General features: G+C 40.2%; 1 protein-coding gene across 1 annotated transcript in view; it reads left to right on the forward strand.

Moving 5' to 3' along the window:
- The window catches only part of erfl3 (Ets2 repressor factor like 3), a 54954-nt gene that overhangs the window by 20624 nt on the left and 13165 nt on the right, over positions 1-21165 (forward strand). Inside the window, 1 exon segment of the mRNA XM_030158756.1 lies at positions 14876-15110. Coding sequence (XP_030014616.1) covers positions 14876-15110 — 235 coding nt within the window.

Here is a 21165-nt window from a genome sequence, read left to right on the forward strand (position 1 = left end):
GCACCCTACTTTTCAGTAACCTGGTCGCCCAAGTTCTTGGTCAAGTTTTCTCCTGAGGGAACACTCATTATTTCCTGCTGCAGACCAAACATTAGTGTGTGTGCTAAGGCTGCTTTTGCGCCTGGGCTGTGTACGTCAACCTAACTTCCCGTGGCTCTAGTGTGATTGGTTCGGTGCATGGCTGTTCTTATGTCTGTCAAAACATGGATGAATGAATTCTGTTGAAATTGCATTGAGCATGTTTCATATTTCTATCGAGGAAAAGTTATATTGCAGTATATATGGTTATCGTTTTATTCCCCAGCCCTAACAGTGCACTAATGTGCTTTTTTAGAAGAATAATCAAAGCGTTAATCCTTAAAGACCTAAACAGTTGCCAGTGACCAAAAGCATCTACTAATCTACAGTGTTTAATACCTTCTGAACCAATAGTCCTATCAATACATTTAAATAACTCAAGACTCAGTAACTCAATAACTAAGATGTAGTTTCTCAACTTTTCATGGTTATCAGATATGAGCCATTTGGACGTTCAGAGACTCTATTATGAACATACAAACACCATCATTTTCTGCAACCTGAATTTACCCATGACTACCCATGTAGTCTGATGAATAACAGTGGTTTTAGATGGTTGTTTTTATGGCAAGTTAATTATATATTTTGCAGTCAATGTAGTTTTTCTTTGTTTTGATATAACTTCTGAATTTAGTTTGGTAAATTAATTAGAGAAGAACAAAATATACAGATTTTTCTTGAAAAACACAAAATGCAGAGGATGATGTTATGATAAATAGTGATAAATATTTAAGAAAAGATTAAATGGACAGAAAAATTCATTTGGAAGTCATCACAAAAATAATTGTAGCTCTTTAAGGGTTAACTTAAGTTGGTAATATAACATTTTGTCATTCGGTTTGATGGTCTCAGACCCATCATGACAGTTACATCAAAGACAGCGACACTGTTACACCTTGGAAAATTTAGTAAAGCCCAAAAAAAGCTAAGAACTCTTTTCCAAACTGTGAGAAGTCTGGTGTAAAGATCAGGTGTCTCACTCCTCTGTCTCTCACTTGCCATCACGCATTGAGAATGTTAATCCACCGTGGAATGTGTTGGCTTCAGATGCTAGACAAGCAGACCTCGATGAATGTGTGTGTTCATGACTCGGTTGTCTTTTACAGAGTTTCATAACATTGTTTATATCATAACATTGTAATAAGAAGAGAAATATCACAATAGATGTGTGTGACGTACTGAAAACAGAGGCCTTGTAAAGTCTTCAGATATGCTGCGTGCTATTCTCCTCAGACTCTCTGTAACACTGGCCTTGTTGCAGGGCTGCTGGGTCGGTTTATACTGGAGCCTTGTTTGCCTTGAGCAGCCACTGCTTTTGGAGAGGTGGAAAAGTTCTGTCTTGTTCCCAGCCAAGGCTAGTGGGCACACACACACACACACGCACACACGCACACACACACACACACACACACACACACACACACTCTTACTCCCTGTCATGTAGCGCAGAACTGTGTCTCCTGACGACTACCTGTTGCTGGCAGATTCAGCCTCCCACTCTTTCCCTCTGTACTCTCCATCTCCTGCTCGTCTACTCCTGCCCTCCTCTTCCCTTTCTAATGCCTGGTCTGTTTGAGTCCGTGACCCAGGCTTGAAAGGATTAATTGCCGTTTATGCTTTATTTTTTTGTTCTGTTCGTTTCTGGGGGGGTTATTTTTAGGCCTTAAGTGTCTGGTTGCTAGGAGACAGTATGTGTGTGTGTGTGTGTGTGTGTGAGAGAGAGAGAGAGAGAGAGAGAGAGAGGCAAGAGAATGGGGGAGAGTTTGTGTTGTGAAGGCTGAATTACAAACACATTCACACACTGAGTCAGCACTGACGCACACTCACACACATAAATAAAGACACACAGGGTGTTTTAGTCTGTAGCAGTTATTGTGGACTTGTTTTTCTGGTTCTGTGTATCTTTTCACCAAGTCTGAGTTCTGTGTGTCATTTTCATTTATGTTTGGATATTCTGCCTCTTCTAAAGTTACTGTTATCATATGCACACCTGAGTGAGTGTATAAATTTGTCTACTGGCTGGTAGCAGTAGGAGTGTATAGTTGTTTAAAAGACAATGTACAGTGGCTGTAGATTCTTCTAGTGTTATTTCTCTTTTTTTTTTTTTTTTTTTTTTTACATACCATAGCATGTTTTATATTTTTTCCTACCTCCTCCTCTTATATTTTTCTTTTGGTGTACATTGGTTGTGATTCTAGCCAGATTTTCTGAGATCAGAAATGACATGCACGGACACACACACACACACAGGAAACAGATCTGTCGTTGTGGTGCATAACAGTTGCTAACTTCCTGTCCCGCTTTAGTGGCACATTCCAGGAAACCACCTCCCAAAGGTGCCACCTTTCTCTTTGACACATACACACACACAAATTTAACCTTTAATTTACTCCAGTGTGACAAAAGTCACCCTTTGACCTCTTGACCTTAAAAAGAGATGGCGTCATTCCAACTTTACGGCAGATGACAATGTCTGTGTAAATCCAGCACCATAATAACTCAGTGAGTGCTATTGTTAAGATCTAATTGTGGACAAATGAACACTTTTATTGTTTCACCACTTACGAGAATCATTATGATCCATCAACATTTTGTCATTTGTTTAAGTACAATCATATTTATTCATTTGCGATATTGATTTTCTTGTGTCTGTTGAACAAGACTGTAGTATGTATCTCGTTCTTTATCATCATAGAACACAGTTTTATCCCAAAATGAATTAATGACTTGCACAACATTGAATCACACAACACCAGATAAATTATTGTCACTGCCTTCTCTTCGCAAAATATTATACTATATTGTTGTTATCCTTGAAAGACTATGTTTATTTCCTCAGGGAGAACAAAAGGACTGAGATCTGAGTAATACTGATGATCCACTGCAAGTAACAAAATATATACACTACAGCTTCTTCCCCATAATCCTCTGTGGCTTGTATGTAACATCATTTAAGTTACACAGATCCCTTGCTTTGAACTTTTGAGTGAAAATGATCAAACCCATATCGTAAAGATATTGGGATAGCGATGCATTATCAATATATTTATTGTAATTCTTTTATGTGCTTCTGTACAAAAGTGGGCACGCAGTAAAACGCGCTCACGCAGGCAGTAGTGAGTGTAGGCAGCGCGTTGTTGAACCAGAGGTGAAATGTCAACTGGCAGTTCTCTGCCAAGCTGTTGGCTGGAGAAGTACATTAACATGAGGCTGTGAGGTGGAGAGACAGAGTGAAGAAGAAGAGAGGCGCCTGTGGCCTCTAACGTGTAACTGTTGGGTCTTAACAGGTTTTCAGAGTTATTTGAAGGAAATCATTAATCCATAATGAAAAAGTTACTAAGCACTTTTTTCTTTTTGCCTTGACATGCATTGAGCATAGTTTAGCTGCAGTGATTCTGGGGCAGTGTTGATACCAGTGTTGTTTTCTGTTTCTTTATATTGTTTTTGTAGTTAATTATTCCTACTGTTGTGGGTCTTCATCACATGATCTTTGAAAAGAGCACAAATTCATTCATTCATAATTCATCACAACAAATAAACATTGGTCACTGCCATCTGTGAAGTGACATCTTATTTGCAGAAAGCTGAGGTAAGTCTAGGAAGCCAATACTGGCTGATGCCAATGTTTGGGCATTACATCTGTGCATCTCTATTTGTGAAAAGAATATGGTTAGATTGGCTTTTTTATGTTAAAGATAAAAATTAATTCAAGTCAACTCAGAGCATGAAGAATAGCTCAGTAGAAGTGAGTAAATTATTTCTAATGTACTGAATTCATGGTGAAATGTTAGTTATAAAATGCTTAATGTCAACCTTCGGTGTAAATATGAAAAAATAGTGTATAAAGTGCAGTATTAACAAAACAGTGTTGAATATGCAGTGGTTTAAAATGGAGAATGTGTAATAGGATTCATGTTTAAGTCAAGGGGATAGGGAGAATCTTGCTGTACACCTACGACATTGTTTTGGGTGACTACTTTATATTCATGTGTAAGTTGTGTTTTTTTCCCCGTGGCCTCTCTGTGAGTTGCATGTAGACATATTGTAGAGATGTGTGTATGTCTAAGTCTAAGGGTTAATGTCTTGGGAGCAGTGTGTAACTTTGGTGAGAGTAAATATATCTAACAGCACCCTGAGAGTACTAGGCTCTTCTCTCGCTTGACACAATATTATTCTGCTCTTCTTAACGCTCTCTGGGGAACATGCACACACACAGAACCAGCAGGCTTGTTTATGAGTGTGATTACACAGAGAAAGTCCAGTTGTCCAGCCCACCTGATGCTGGGTGCATCAGGTGCGCTGCCTCAGGGTTAATGTGTGTTTGTGCGTGGACAGTGTGCTCATCCTACAAGCTTTTGTGGCTGCGAGTGACTTTTGCTCTTTTAGACTCCCAGTTCCCGTGTGAAAAAGCCAGAGAGGTGTGTGCCTGTGTGTGTGTGTGTGTGTGTGTGTGTGTGTGTGTGTTTGTCTTTTCTTAGAGCTCCCATGTGAAGAAACGACTGTTGTGTGTGTATATGTTGGTAGTTACAGGAGCTGGATAGTGTCTTTAGTCGTCCCAAATGGTCAGGGACTACAGCCCAGGGACCTCGCTGCCAAAAATCAAGCTCTCTCCAGTGGATTGAGACTCTAGAAACTCAGGATTCTATATTAATTCAGCAACATTTACCTAGTGGCATATCACTCTAGCAGCAGCAATCTATGTTCCTTTTTTCTGTTTCTTTGTGCATATTTTTTTTAAATTAATATGGGTTGGGTTCATACTCTTTAGAAATGCTTGCTTGTTTTATTTGATTGTCTTGTATACTTTTCACATATATCATTTTCATTTAAGTGATATTACACTCAAGGCTATGCTATTATACTGAACACCAGCATGGGTGTGATTCAGTTGTAGGTACGAGTGTGCAGGTCAAACTGAAAAAAGCACAACGTTCAGTGCTATGTTGCTTTTATACAACAGTTCTATATGCGCTGTTTATTAGCTAGCCATGAGAGGTGACAAAATGTTATGATTTGTTTATTTATTTAATCATTTCTTTGCTCCTGTGAACACAAATAGCTCAGAAACTGTACTGGGACTGGACTGTTGCCAAGCAACACATAAACATTTTCCTGCACACGAGCTTGGTGCTTAATGTAGGTACAGTATACACCTTACTGCAGGCCAGGTACTCTGCACAGTGTACTGGAGCTTGGTACTTAATGTAGGTACAGTATACACCTTACTGCAGGCCAGGTACTCTGCACAATGTACTGTTCACTTATCTGTGTTTCCACTTATTTTGCAACCAGTGAAAGTAGAGTCTATCTAATATGGCTTTGGTGGAATGTATGATTCTGTTTGTGTTATATAAAGAAACCTGAAGTATTCAGGCTTCTCTTTTCCATTTGTTGTATCACACTCATTAACTATTATTAATGTACATAAGTTAACAGACACCTCTTAAACCTGAGTAATACATTAATAGTACATGTATATGTATTATAGTGTATTATGATTACGTATGATGCTCATTTATTTAAATAAGTCTCAGTGCTGTCATACTCAACACTCAATGTAACAAGTATTGTTCAATCAAATCACTTGATTGGCACCATAATTGATATTCTAAACAGACCTCTTCAAGTTAAAGTTAAGTAAAACTGCTTTAAAAATGCTAGAGGTTAACGGTTAACTCATTTTATTATCCTGATAAGGAATTTCAGTCTCATCCCATCCTACCATCCTAATGGACACATAGTACCCAGTATTAGCATTAGTGACTAGCATTAGCATGTAGCACCTTAGGAACAGTGAGCTGACGTTGAAGGTGTTTAGGGACCAACTCCTGTGTGACACAGAGAAAACAGGTCATCTCAACGAAGAGCTAGCCACTCCACCACTGCACCGCCCATAGTAGTATATAGTACATACACAGAGTACTGAAATAGTACATAAGAGCGTAAAAGACTTGAAACGGACAACTTGAATTAAACCACATTTTGGTGAATGGGTTTATGTTTTTCAGGAAGCTGCTATTAGTGTATAAAAATGCAGATGTAATTAAAAATAAAACAAAGATTTGTACCATATTGGGTAGTGTAATTTTCATTCTCTTATAACATATAAATTGGTATTGAAAAGCTATCATTTAGGATCAGATATCAGCACTTGCTTTTGAAAGTGTTTGAGGGACACCTAATCCTGAATGTTGTTTTATAAATTAGGTTGTTTGGATTGACCTCTTTGCAGTTTTCAAAGGAGTCTTGAATCTGTCTGACGGGTTTCAGTAATAGACTGATATTTGTAGATTATGCAGTCACTTGTGTAGACGTAAAAGGATGATGTCAGAGATGGAGGAAAAAAACATCTTTTTTAATAAAGTTCTTGGTAAGTTGGTAAACCACATGTAAGTTTGGCGTCTACTTTCAAAGAAAAGCCTCAAACACACACTTCAAAGCGTTGCCTAAACTAATGAATATTTGAAGCATGTTCTGACTTAATAAGCTGTTTATACTGTAACAGACCATCATATGAGCTCAAACAACTGCAGGAGGAGATCTTGTTCTGAAAGAGAAGATCCCTGTGGACGCTTGTGTCTTTATTCCCTCCTTTGCTCCTCCCCTGCAATTTCCTGGAAAAGATGTGCGTCCATTCGCTTTATACAAACTGCAAAGCAATGAACAGGGCCAGAGGTTGTTGAGTTTACATCATGTCCTTCACATTCTCTGTCCCACTTGTGTCCTTATCACTTCCTCCTCTTCCTCCTTCAACACTTCTATACTTTCCCTCTTCTCCTCATCCATGTTGTGTGTTCTCGCTCGCTCTCCCTCTGTTGAACAATAACCCCGGTCTGTGTGTGTGGCGCTATTTTTGGTCCCTTCAAGGCCACAAAGCACTCTCCTCACTCTTGCTCTTTCTCTATCTCCATGTCTCTTTCCTCTAGCCACATGGCCGTTAGTAGGAGCCTATAGAAAATGTTAGACCACGGTGACCTCCAAGAATACTTGAATAGCCTTCGAGGCTTACATGTTTTTTATGCACGATGTGTGTTTAACCCCTCACAATGCTCTGGTGCAGTGGGATGAGCAAACGTTAACATAACTTCCAGGTAGAACCATTCTTAGAAAGAAAATGCAGCTCCATCTGGATTATTTAGCAAACACATTTTTGTTTAGGAGTCCTAGCAGCAGCACAACCTTCAAGGGCAACTCGAGACTGATTCATATCCATCAAATGAACATCCTTGTGCAAAACTTATACTTGCACTCACATTCATAGTTCAATCCTTACCAACAATGCTGCCTCAAAGTTGCACTCTTACGAAATACATGCTGACTGTTAACCATTCACCAGCATGTTTTTTCTCTAATCCAGAACTTTATCTTTCCTTTGTAACTGTCTCTCTCTCTCTCTCTCTCTCTCTCTCTCTCTCTCTCTCTCTTTCTCTCTCCCTCCCTCCATCTCACTCTCTAGTCTTCCTCTAGTATTGGACTAATGAATTTTTAATGGACTTTGTGGGAAGAGTCCAGACACTTTGGGATTCAGGCATATGGGCTCTGATTACCCCCTCCTCTTCCTCCTCCTCCTCTTCCTCCTCCTCCTCCTCCTCTTGTGGAGCCCACCCTTTTTTCTCCTTTCACTCTTACTTTCTCCGTCTTACCATGTCCGTCTTTTATTATCCCTCCCCTCCACCTCCTGGTCTTGTGTTTCTGTATTCTCTGTTGCCCAAGCCGGCGCTTCAGGCAGTTTCACTTATCCAAGCATCTGTGACAAAAGCGGGGCTGTGTATACCTGTGAACCAATGTGCTATAGGCAAATACTGTTTCTTTTACAGACAGACTCTCAGAGCCGACAGTGACCTCACCCCTGTCACACGCACACACACACACAAACACACACACACACACACACACACACACACACACACACTTGTGCTGGTCATTTTCCACATCCATGTCTGACTGACTGACTGACTGACTGAGGGAGTCAGACATGACTGAGTTGGGTGACAGTAGTCTGGTGCCAGCCAACTGCAGCTAATGGTCGTTCAGAGGCCCAGGTCCCATGTAAAATCCCTGAGTCTGCAACTCGGCTGTTAGGTTGGCACGGGCCTGTTAGTTGATTTGCTGCTGAGTCGGACTTGCAGCTCTGGGAATCTCTTCTCCTCGTCTCTTTTTCTCGCTCCTCTACTTTGTCTCACTGCCCGTCTGGCTCTGCCTCCTTCCCATCAGCTCTCCTCCTTTCCCCTCCGGTCTCGCCAACAGCACTAGACACCTCACTATCAGATCACTGAACCAGTTGACATTTCTTTTCATACAGTGTAGGTGTAAATTGTTTCAAATTCCATTTTTTTTTTTGTCTGAATAGATAATGTCCTGACAAGAGCTTTAGAGATAATACAGGTCAAAATTTTGTGTGAAAAGCAATGTTTCCGCCACATGGTACTTGACTCTATTGTATCAGTGGTTTGTCATCAGGGAAAAAGTTGGGCATTGTACCTGGAATCTAGTACTTTTTTTTTTTATGACTTCCAACTTTCCAAGTGAGCAGTGGCAATACTAAATATGGAAACGTGAGGTGAAAACTACAAACTACTTGCTGCTCCAGCCTGTTCTAAAAACAAAATTTGTTTACTTGGTGTGACGAACAACCACGTACAGAAAATTATGAAAAGCGTGCATCACACTGAACGAGGTGTAACAACAGTTTCATGTTGCATCATGTTGTATCGCTATGACGACCGGCTACATTGAGGGGGTACAAGTTTAGATCTACAGTGGAAAACAAAGCACAAAATGCGAGTAGAGTTTTGGTGAATATGCGGTGAGACCTTCAATTGACTTGATTATTTTCACTTTGACCAATAACAAGTTCATCTCCTGGAATATAAATTATGTAGTGAACTTTCTTAACCTATTGGCCTAGCAGCAGTAAAGTTAATGAACAAGTTGGCTAGTTTGGAAAGCAAAAATAAAAAAAGGTCAGGGAGTTTTTTTAGTCTTGGTGTGCTCTTGACTTAGTAGCCTATTAGCATCAGCTGCAGTAGTTCATCAACTCACCCAATATCATTCCTTCATCACTGCTTTTATCACAAGGACGCTAATGCAAACTTTACCGTGTCTCTCCCTCTAGTGCGATCAGGCTTTTAACAATCTGTTGGGTCCTTCACAGCTCAGCATCATGTCTCAACTCTTTTGTCATCTTCTCTTTCTCTACTTTCTTTCTTTATCGCTCTTTTCTCACTCGGTTTCTTTTATCTCCTTGCTGTCGTCGTCGCCCCCCCAGCTCTCCTTCTTTCACGGCGTGTGAGAGAGTGGAGGTCATTGTTGGACTTGGTGAGCGGCGCACATAGCTGGAATAGCAGCAGTGTTAGAAGTCTGTTAGGGGCCTGCCACCAAGATCACATAGAGGAAAAGAGGCATCCGCACTCCCAGAGAGGAGGAGGAGGAGGAGGGGGGATGAGGAGGGAGGAAGGAGTGAAGGGGAGGAGGGATAAGCAATCTGACCTGGATGACAACAGACTACCAGACGAGCTATGATCTCATCGCTCCCTTAATCCCCCTCCCCTCCTTTCCTTCTCTCCTCCCCCTCTCTTCTCCCACTCTCGCCATTGTCTTTCTTTCTCTCTCTTCCCACTCTTGTTTCCCTGATCTCCCTCCCCCGTCTCTTTCGCCCCTACTTTCTTTTCTCTGTTCTCCGCTTGTCCTAGTGCTCACCCCATCTCATCTTGCCTTCTTCCCTTTCAGTCCGAGCCCCCCTTCCCTTCCTCCCTCCAATGTTCCTCCTCATCCCCCTTCTCTACCCCCCCCGCATCACTTTCTACCACCTGCCTCTCACTTGTCCCAAGTCCTTACCCCCTCCCCACACACACACACACACACACACACACACACCTCTCGAAACACTTGCACTCTCTCTAGTGTCCCAGGGCAGAGATTAGGCACACCCCTATCGTCAGCCCTCCACGCCAGTCTCTACATTATTGATGCTCAGTCTACGTGGATGTGTGTGTGAGACAGAGTGTGAGCCTTGTGTATGCATGCTGTAATGGCTATCTGGTATCACCCCTGGGAGGGAGAGGGAGAGCAAGGAAAGGAGCCAAAGAGAGGGAGAGTTGAGGTCAGAGAGGTTAAGTGTGGTGGTGGGGGTTAGGTCATCCTCTTCAGCCCTCCTCCCATCTACATCCACAGTGTTGCAAAGATTCATGCACATATTTTCTAAATAAATCAGATATTGCAGGTTGATGAAACAGATCAGTGTGTGTGTGCTGTGTCACCCTGTGTGTGTGATAGCTGATCCAGTGTGAGTCAGAACAGCTCAGCCCGGGTTGGACTCTGGGTGGATAGAAGGACAAAGACACCTGTTCTTGCTCTCAGCATTCCTCTGAACATAATCCCTACCATCTCTGTCTCTCTCTCACATACACACACTGGGTCACTTTAGTAAAGGGAGTTGCTGCTGCATATCTTAAAACTATTCAGCAGCACCCATCATGTATGCAGACCTTTGATGTAAAAGTTTTGACAGGTAAACTGACATGTTATACAAATCCAGAAGCATGTCTGTTAATCATTGTCAGTGGTGGAATCCAACTAAGAACTTTTACTCAAATATTTTTTTTTTATTAATTTTATACTAATACTCGATTACATCTCAGAGGCAAGTATTGTGCTTTTTACTCAACTGCATTTGTCTTACTTTGACTGTAAATTTTATCCCCTTCATGTCTATGAACTGAAAGGTGGGGGTTCCTTTAACCCTTTACAGGGTACTCATTGAAATAGTCTGAAATTCAAAATTTCAACCTTAGTGTGTTATTGGACATGGTCATCTACCTCCTCGTTGGTTGGAGTGACAATAGTCTCCTTCCTCTTGCCATAAAGCATCCGAGTAGCACTTGCTAAAAAGTAAACACATGTAATAAAACAACTGTCATAAGGTCATAAACTGACAAAAAATCACTCATATTCACTATTTACAGCTTAAAAATTTCTATAAGATCTCTCTGAATCAGTGGATAGTGTTATAAAAACCAACATGCTTCTTGACCTCACTGAGACACGGGAATGGCCCCATGTTTAATGTTTGCAGAAATTAACAAAAATAGTCACTTGCCAGATAAAGGGTTAAGTATTCTCTTTTTTTGTAAAGTAAATAACCTCTTAAAAGTTAATAAACTCTCTCTGAGGATAAGGCCTGTTTTCCTGAGCTCATGAAATGGGTTTTTAGATGTATGTCGTTGTCACAGGAACACGGCAACGCTACCAACATTATGATGGATCTTGTGGAATATGATACATTGTTTTCGACTAAACCGGCCCAAAGTATAGAAAGTGGTTCAAGCTCCACTTCAAACACCTACAGCAGTAAATGCAACATATACATTAATGCAGCAGTAAGATTAATCTTAAAACCTGAAACTCATTAGCATTTAAAAAAGGTAGAATATTCATATTTGCAGGTCAAATCACAATGCACTTATGTATTTGGGTTGCATCGCACAAAAAGTATGCTGATGTATTTTGGCACAGAGCCTTTCATTTTGGGCTTGGCACTCCACTGAAGAGACACAGGTGAACCACAACCTTCTCTTTGAATATTAATCCAATGACAGAATATGGACTATATGAATAAAAGTATTAGTGACACATTTAATTTAGGTTTTTCGTCGCTAACAAGGGGCCGTGCAACAAAAATGTCATATTATACTTTCATATTAAGATGAATATCATTGTAATAAGCATTTTATTTTGTATCTGTGCTTGCAAAATACTTCAGTTTGCTTTTACTGAATTATTCTCAACACTGAAGTTTTCCATCACTATAACAGTTTTAAATATAGTATTTGTTGTGTTTTGACCATAAATGCTCATGTTAAGCCACAGGTAACAAACACTCACCCAGCAACAAAAATCGGCCTTTAAACTAGATTCTGATTTGACAGTTATCATTGTTGACTGACACAAACATGTTAACATGACTATTTAAGCTCTAGGTGTGCTGTGTTCCAGTTTGCTTGTCCATATTTGATTTTTGTTCTACTTTTAGATTCCATACTTTCTAACTTACTCACTAACTTTCCTTTTTTTCGTATGATATATAGTTCTACGCAAGTAAGGTTTTGATTGCAGATCTTGTAGACTTGCAGTGGAGTATTTCCACAGAATTTAACCACAGATCTGTATGGTAAACTTGATTTGTTTTTAAAGACCAGCTGATGGTGACAGAGAATGTTTACTTGTATATATTCTCACACACCACGGCCATTCCGGCTGGTATTTACAAAGTATCCATTTCACTGTGTGGCCTGAAATATGATGTGTGTATATACTGACCGCTGTGGCCCATGCCAAAGTCAAAGAGATCATTACATATGCATCACGCTCATGAAGAAACTCACACACAAGCACAAACACTGGACTTGTATCTTAAAAGTTCACATTTCTTCCTGCTTGTTTGTTTTTTTGTACCTTCTTTATAAGCCAAGTACAAACTCCACACATCTACTGTAAACCACTGAACGGCTCCAGTGGAGCAGCTCAGGGTCAGCTGTTAAGGTACCATCAACACTACTCATTTATTCATCTCAGTCAGATTGGGGATTTGTTCAGTAGCCTCTTGACTTAACTTGACACACTTCAACAGGCTGAAAGAGAACAGTTTACTGTGTCTGGAAAGATTTGTGTTTTCCTTTGTAGTAGGAGTGTGTGTTGTGATGTGTGTGTTTTTGTAGGAGTGCGGTCCGACTTGTGTTTATGGTAGCCCCCAGTGTGTTCCACTGTAATCGCTGTTCACTAAGTGCTTGATAACGCCACGACTGTTTGTTTGAATGTTTAAAAGGGAGAAAAGAGGAGGAGGAGGAGGGTGGGAAGAGAAGAAGGAAATAAAATGACCGCGTGCGAGTGTTGTTTCATTTGTATTCAAAGTGCTACCTACATGTGCAGTCTGGAAAGTCTGAGAAATTACACAAACAGACTGCACTGTTTCTTCGGCTTTTCATGCCAACATCATTTCACACAATGTGTTATTTGTTATAAGGAACAATGGTCTGTAATTGATTGATTGCTGTTGACCACCTACTATGCAAAATATTCAACATTAACAAAATGTAGTCTGCAGTTTTGACATAGAAGACTTTGCATGTTGGTTAACTGATTTTCAGACATTGTCATTTTGGCCATTTACCAAGCACAGCTAATAGCTCCTCTATACCAGGAAGGATGATACGTTTTCTTTTCACATAGTTTTCACTACATAAAACAAAACCTCTAAAGGTACAAAATTAAAACCCAGTGGGCTACATGTGTTGTTTAAGCCTGTGTGTTCAATACTTGTACACAGTTACATAGATATCTGGCAGATGTGCCCTGGGCATTAATTAGTGTTATGCAACAGTGACTAAATAGTAAGAGCAGGCCAGCGCTGCAGATTATCAGGGCTATCTATCTCCGCTTCAGGCTGCGGCACAGTAAATCCATTGACAGGCCTGTACATCTATAATCTGATGATTTGAGCCCGTTTGTTTCTCCATATCCAGCCCAGACCGTCTCATTTCCTCTGTTGCCGTTCGCATGCTGAGCAGTTAAACACATTGCAAACACTGGCTGTGGGCTAGCACTGTATGTCTTTCCATGTCGTCCAACAGTCAGGGATTAAGAAAACACACACACAAAGTATGTGGAAATCATGTCCATTTATAAAACAGTTTTCAATTATTTTAAATGTTTGTAATGTGTTGTATATTTTTTTTTATGCAATACAATAATCTTTTTGTATGTATATAAATGAGATGGAACTGAGACAGAACTGTAGAAACACCTCTCTATTTAACATCCACTCCAGTTAATCATACTGTGAATATTACACTGTATTGTCTATTGTTATATGTTTAATTTAATTTTTTTGGTATATTTTGCTCAGACCAGTCAGATAATGTTGACCACCCAGGCAACAGAATGTTAGTGGGAGACGTGCACAAACACAAACACTCCACTGGCACACAAACCATTTAAAACTTGTACATTTGGGCACTCAGGCTCATGCAAACAGTCATGTTACCCACGCCCACATTCTTGTTCTGTGTCTCTTACTCTGCGTTTCCTTCAAGCAGCGGGTGGAGAAAGATGCATGGATAAAAGAGGCAGAGAGATGACTGGTCATGTTGTTTTCCTCCGGTCATAGGAAAGAGTGACTGCATGAGAGGAAAGAGGTGGAGGAGAGGTGGAAAGGTTTTTCATACACCTAAAAGTTCCACAAGGCCTACTAATACTACAACTTTCAGTGGCGTACGTGCGGTGGTTTCAGTGAGTGTGTGTTTCCTGTGAGGAGCTACTGTGGTGAGGTAGTGATCTGATGACAGCAGAGGACGGTGTTTTATGTAAAAAATCAGTCAAAGACGATGATGTAGAATCAGAACATATTGGTGTTTTTCTCCAGATTTTTAAAACATTTTTTAGTGTCCATCTGTGCATAAAATAATTAAAATGGAAATGGATAAAGAAAGAGAATATGGCAGTGAAGACTTGGGGCAGTGGTTAAAATTAGATAGCTATGTAAAATATGAAATATAGGAAGCGCACTCGACTCAAGCTTCAGCGATGTATGTGAAGTATACTTGGCCGGACACCTATAATCCTCTTTTCTCTTGCCGACTTCACTCACCTGAACCAGCAGCTGCTCAATCCTATTTATACTCATATCTTGACCTTTTCTCTCATGTTGACCTAAAGCAGCTTTAGTCATCTGGATTTCCCTACAGAACCAAAAAAGGTTTTTCTGGCCTTCACATTTAACCCTCTGCTCTCTCTGTTACAGGGTTTGCTTTCCCAGATTGGGCCTACAAGCCTGAGTCAAGCCCTGGGTCACGACAGATCCAGCTATGGCATTTCATCCTGGAGCTGCTGAGGAAAGAGGAATACCATGATGTGATCGCTTGGCAGGGGGACTATGGCGAGTTCGTCATCAAGGACCCAGATGAAGTGGCCCGGCTGTGGGGGGCTCGGAAGTGTAAACCGCAAATGAACTACGACAAGCTAAGCAGGGCACTGAGGTATATTTTATCAGAATCATGTATTTCTTGTGTGATCTTTAACTTCTCTGAGGATCTATAGACTTCAGTGGTGCATATTCCTTTTGCTAAAATGTCAGCAGCCCACATACTTCAATTATTGACCAATTTACTAGTACATTGTAGGAGTTGTGGGTGAAGGAGAAACAAAATTAACCATGATAAAAGCAAGTTAAGATATTCATTGAGGATTTACTTTAAATGTAATACTGAATCACACTAAACTGTGAATGGTTTAAAGACATCTGTAAATCAGGGTAATCAGGGATGTGCAATGCAAACACAAGCAGTGCAGGGAACTATACAGGTCAAGAAGGAAGTTCTTAAAGCTTCATACACCAAGGACACTCCAGAATCAGCTGACAGTTGAGCAACTGCAGCTTCTGTGGTCTCAGAGGTAAAGACTTGGTAAAAATCAAGGACTTCATTCGCAGTACTTCCCCTAAAAGTACTTCTTTCAAACTTTGAGCTGATCTTGGAAGGAGAAGCAGCACCCTGCCCTGCTGTTTAGCAGTGGGAGTAGAAGTAATGAGCCCGATTGGGGATATTGTCAAATGCTGAAACACTTTGCGAAGCTCCTGAACCAAAAACACTCGTCAGTTTCTGTGGCTTTTATAACTGAGACAGTCTGTAGGCTCCACAGTGGTAACACCTGAGGAGTAAGAGGGGTTTGTGGGGCACCAGTGGCAGCATTTGGAGCCTTGTACACACTGATCTGTTGTGGGGAAGAGGGATTTAAGCGTGACAGTGCATCTACATTCCTACGGTCGCAAAGTCCTCAAGCGCCACTCTTTAAAATGCTTAATCATGAGGCCATGCACTCTATAATCTGCCTCCCCTCTGACAATGCCGGTTCCATGCTCAAAAAGATTTGTAAGCAAAGGTTTAGAGATCAGAGAGTTATTTAGCACATGCAGATAAACTAGCAATGAACTATGCGCAGCACAATTTTTTTTTTCTACTTACATGATGGGCTCAGGACTGAAATGCTTACAGGCAATACTGAATCAAGACTCACTTTTAAGATACACACTGTAATCCAGATTGAAAATGACCAGCAGTGACTGTTGCCAGGTGCAGTACTGACCCACTGGAAGTACTTCATTCAGCATGTTCTTCCAGCATTGACTCTCTGGTTCTGTTTCCCTCAGACAGTCTATTCTATTAGTCATGCCTGCCTAGTTAATAATAGTACTAACCCTAAATCCTTAATACTGTTGTAAGAATGACATTGGCCGCATGTCCTGATGTGGTATTGACCTGCACAAAATTAGCCACTATAATACCCTAAATAGAGTTACAACACTGTCCCATTTGGACACTCACACCTCTACACTTTTTAGTTACGTACATGGGCAGTGACTCAGTCAAACCCATGAGTGTTTCATGATAATAATTTGGCACCGTGTTGAACATGAGCCTTAACAGTAATTGTTTTACATCTCTTTGGAAATTCATGGATTGTATGCTTCCTATACAATTTGTTATAATGAAAATAGCTGGGGAGGAAATATTACATTTTGTCTAATTACAAAACAACATCTGCTTTATTATTTTTCACATCTTTTACTGTTTGTTATGTAAGACTTGAAAAAACAACATTAAACAGGTCTAATCTGTGCTACACAAACACATCCCACACTAACTGTGTCCTTTTGCCTTTTATAAACAACACGACACACTATTTTTTGACTGTAAGAAGAAGATAGAGTTGATACATTCTGATGTGTACTATTATACAATGACTTTTCACACACACACAGAAGGATTCAGTATTATAGATGTCCCACATCCCTGGGGAATATATCCAGTGGTCGATCATAAGTGCTTTTCCTCAAGTATTGTAAACATTGAGGTACTTGTACTGTACTTGGGTCTTACAATTTCATCCATATTCATACTTCCACTTCACTGCATCTCTGAGGTAAATACACATCAAAATTTTAAGACCAGTTGGAAAATTGCATGAATTTACATTTTGCACTGTTGGATCTTAAGAAGGTTCTACGTAGAGTGTCAAAATGCAAAAAGAAGAAATGGGAGTGAGACAAAAAAATGTGAGCAATTTATTGAAAAGAATAATTAAACTGAAATAGGTTGTTCATCAGCTGATCAAAAGTTTAAGACCACAGTCTTTAAAAGCCAAAATCTGCACAAAAATGTGGCTTCAGTGTCATTTTCTGTCAGGTATTCACACTATCATGACCTACTGATGACAAAGGCAAAAAAGCTTTCTCTCTTTGAACGTGGTTGGATTATTGAACTGCATAACCAAGGCCTCTTGCAATACTCTATCAGGTTGGATGCACTAAGACAGTCATTTTGAATTCCTTAAAAGATCCTGAGGGTTATGGAACAAAAAAGTGTAAGTGGTAAACCCAAAAAAATTTCAACGGATAAGGACCAATGCGTTGCGCTGTATTTACTTTTAATTAATTTTTAAGCATTTTACAGTGTGACCTTAATACCTTTACATACAGGTGCATATGTAATTGTTTTGCCACTGAATGCTTTCACTTTCACATCAGAAAGCACATGTCATCCACTGTGTTTTTTGTCCCTAGCTGGCCATTTAAACCCAAACAAGACTACACTTACACTAAGCAGTTTAAAGAAAACCACAGACTATTAAAGCAGTGAAAGGCATTGAATTACTTAATTTAAAGCAGAACAGCTTATGTACACTCATTTATACTGTTCAGATAAAAATAACTTCTGTTACAGATGGACGGAGGGAATTAACATGGTACGGTAATGTGCGCCGACATGCAGTATACACATATAAACACACAGAGACCCTGAGTGCAGATTTAGAAATCCTGAATCAGGGAGAAAAAAAAGAATGTGGATGGGGATACTTGTGGTCAGGCCGTGTATTTATAGCATGTCCATCCTCTGAAGCTGTAACAGATTTGAAGCTTAGTGTGCAGTAAGTGCATATATATAGTGGGTGTTAGTGCCCTCTGATGGATGGCCTTAGAGGCTGATTATCCACAGGTTTCTACAGAGGAGTTTTCCTTCTGTATATCTGATAATCTTGTGTCCTCATGCAACCTCCTGCTGCGAGCATCACTCCCTCTTTGCATATAAATTGATCAGAGTCACCACAGGCTGAGGGAGCGGGAAGGACAGGTCAACAAAACAAAATGACACAAATACACACGCACATACACATAAACACCCACCCTGCGTCCATGTCGTCACCTGATTTGACACCGGAGCAGTCGTCAGGTCTTCACCACAGGAGACACTGTAGCCTCTCAAGATGCACATCAATAGTAATGCGGCGAGAGGATTAATGGCACTGAAGATTAATGAAGTTATAGAAGAGGTATACAAACACACACGTGCATGGTAAAAGTCCCCATATGGTGCATACTGTTGGAGAGCAGGCTCCTCTTGCCCTTCATATGGAGAAAACCTGGAGTCTGCTAATAATGGAGACCAGAACCAGCATGTGTCATTTAGTGCACACACACTTCCACACATAACTTGAAAAGGTGCGCCTGCTCTGAAGTGTTTCTTCCTAACACTTAGTCTCAGGGATTATTATTTTTACCTCAGTGATCTTATTCTTTCCTGTCTGCCATGCACATGGTGGAAATTCCCTTAATCAGGACTGATTGTGTGTGTGAACGTGTTGGTGTGTGTTGGCTTTCCGTTGAGGGGACACAGCCTCAGTCCATGCGTCATCTTGGCGTCCCGCTCCCACGGACGCTGTGAAATTCCCACTCCTGTTGAGAGGATTACACTCACACTGTGCACACGTGTGGCTATGCACTGTGTGTACATGTAGACATGGACAGACGAGGCCATCATTTCAGTTTATTAATGAAAGTCTCTAATGTCTTGGAAGGGTAAAACAAAAAAAAAAAAAACTAAAAACAGAACAGTAAACCAAGTGGCAATGACCACAGCTTGAATTTGAAGCTATTGAAGTACCCTAAAGTGTAACACAAATGACAGTGCCCGTCTCCAATCAACACTCATTCAGTAAAGCATCAAATTCTGTGTAGAGTCAGGAATTTTCAGCTACGAGTCATTCTGGTTTCAGTTGCCTTATTTGGATGCGTTAACACATGTACTGGTGGTTCTTTTGAAAGTTATTGCTCCATTAGCAGGATTTTAGGGCCGATTGAAGGCTTTGATGTCTGCCATGTGTGCTTTGACTGTTGTGATTGGCAGCTTGCTCGCCTGCTGACTTAGACTTTTGTGACTTCTGTTTATTGAATAAAACATATTTTTCCCCCACAGACAGTTTTTACTGCAGTTGTGAATCAAATATTACGTTAACAAGACCATCAAGGGATTTTTCATACACAACTGTTTCATGGAGTTGGTCTTACTTTATTATACCCATCGTGTTTGCATAAGTTAGCTATATTGGCTAATGTCAGCACTGATTTGGTATTTTACTAATTATAGTGTGTTTATACAGTATGTGAAGGTTGCATTACTGTTACTGCTCTATATATGTTTACATTTACAATAGGGAGTAGCTTAAATTGCTTGGAAGCATTTAACATAACATTTCTTAGTGAACTGTGTGGTTGGTGTTGTAAGTAAGCTTGTGGTAGCTTCACACCTTGCTCTCAGCCAAAATGCTAAACCTGAGCCTTCAAAACAGTTACCAACTAACCAATGTCAATGGTTTTACAGTGGATTTTTCCTGTTCTTTTAAGCAGTTTATGACCCAAACAAAAGCTATGAAGTAGGCTATTGTATTTTACCATTTTTACATACTTCTGACCTGCTGATCTTGGTGATGTTTGACATCTAAGCACTATTAATGCCAAAAGTAGTGACACTTTTTGCATGGTTTGTAATAAAACCAGCCCAGCTTTTTGATTTCTTACACCATCATTTTGTTCATAAATGTGACTGGTGCCAACCCACAAAACACAGCAGGGGAAGTGAAGCCTGTTGCCAATCAGTCATTGCAGAGTGCTGGCTTAATGAGGGTAATCATGCTAAGAGGTCCCAGCTCCTAGAGATCTGCGGGCCCCCCCATCCTTCAGTCAGCAGTCAGAGCTGACTCTAACCTGGTGGTCAGAGGTCAGGGGGACTGCCATGCACAGCTGGCAAAGATTAACAACACAGCACATGTGCACACACACATACATTCACATAAACAAATGCACCATTGTACATCGACTCTTGGCCATGCACGCTTGCTTGGACACATGTTAAAGTGTTTGCTTGCATTCATTTAGTTGTGATGGGCCATTACAACTGGAGAATTGCCTCAGCAATTCAAAAACAGAAATAGCATTAAGATTTTCCAGGTATGTAGATACTGCAAATAAAAAAACTTGTATTTATTGTAGTGTTAAAAGAGTATATTAATTCAATGCTTAGTATGAAGTTGTCCTTTGTTCTTCTAAAAAACAAAGTTGTAGTGGTTTGAAGTGTAACACATACTAACATGTTTGGCAAACCACTCAAATGGAGACAATGTACATTTCTACAACACAGGGATAAGTGTAATCTCAACTTTCTGAACCAAAAAAATGTTTCATACCAAGGCCAAATGACAACGCTTGTGGTATTTGTCTTTCATGGACTCTAAAAGTTTTGCATCCATACATGTATCATTTCAAGAAATATCAGTATCCAGGTGGAAACGGGGAAAACTGGGTTAAAACAGTGTAATACGTATGCCACACCTATATGTGGCACTGTACACAAACACAGACAGAACTTTATCTAGTCTGAAAATATTAAACAATTTGTGAAGTTTAGTTTTGGCACTTATACAGTGTAATTTAACAAATGAGCAACATTTAGACAAAATGAAAATTGCAACCCTAGTGTTTTTAATGTTTTTAACCTACAACAGTCAGGATGTGAACTTCAGTTTCTGATGCTGATGTCCTAGATTATGGCAATCTTTCACCCACTTAAAACACCTCCTTCCTCCTGAGACACAGCAAAGAAGTAGCGTTTTCTTTAAAGCGAAATTAGATTTAGAGCACATTTATGTGTATTTTGCAAAAACAATGCAACATTTTATTCCAACAGTCAAGTTTGTGAATAG

The sequence above is a fragment of the Sphaeramia orbicularis genome, chromosome 16 (assembly GCF_902148855.1).
Source record: "Sphaeramia orbicularis chromosome 16, fSphaOr1.1, whole genome shotgun sequence".
Classification (NCBI taxonomy): Eukaryota; Metazoa; Chordata; class Actinopteri; order Kurtiformes; family Apogonidae; genus Sphaeramia; species Sphaeramia orbicularis.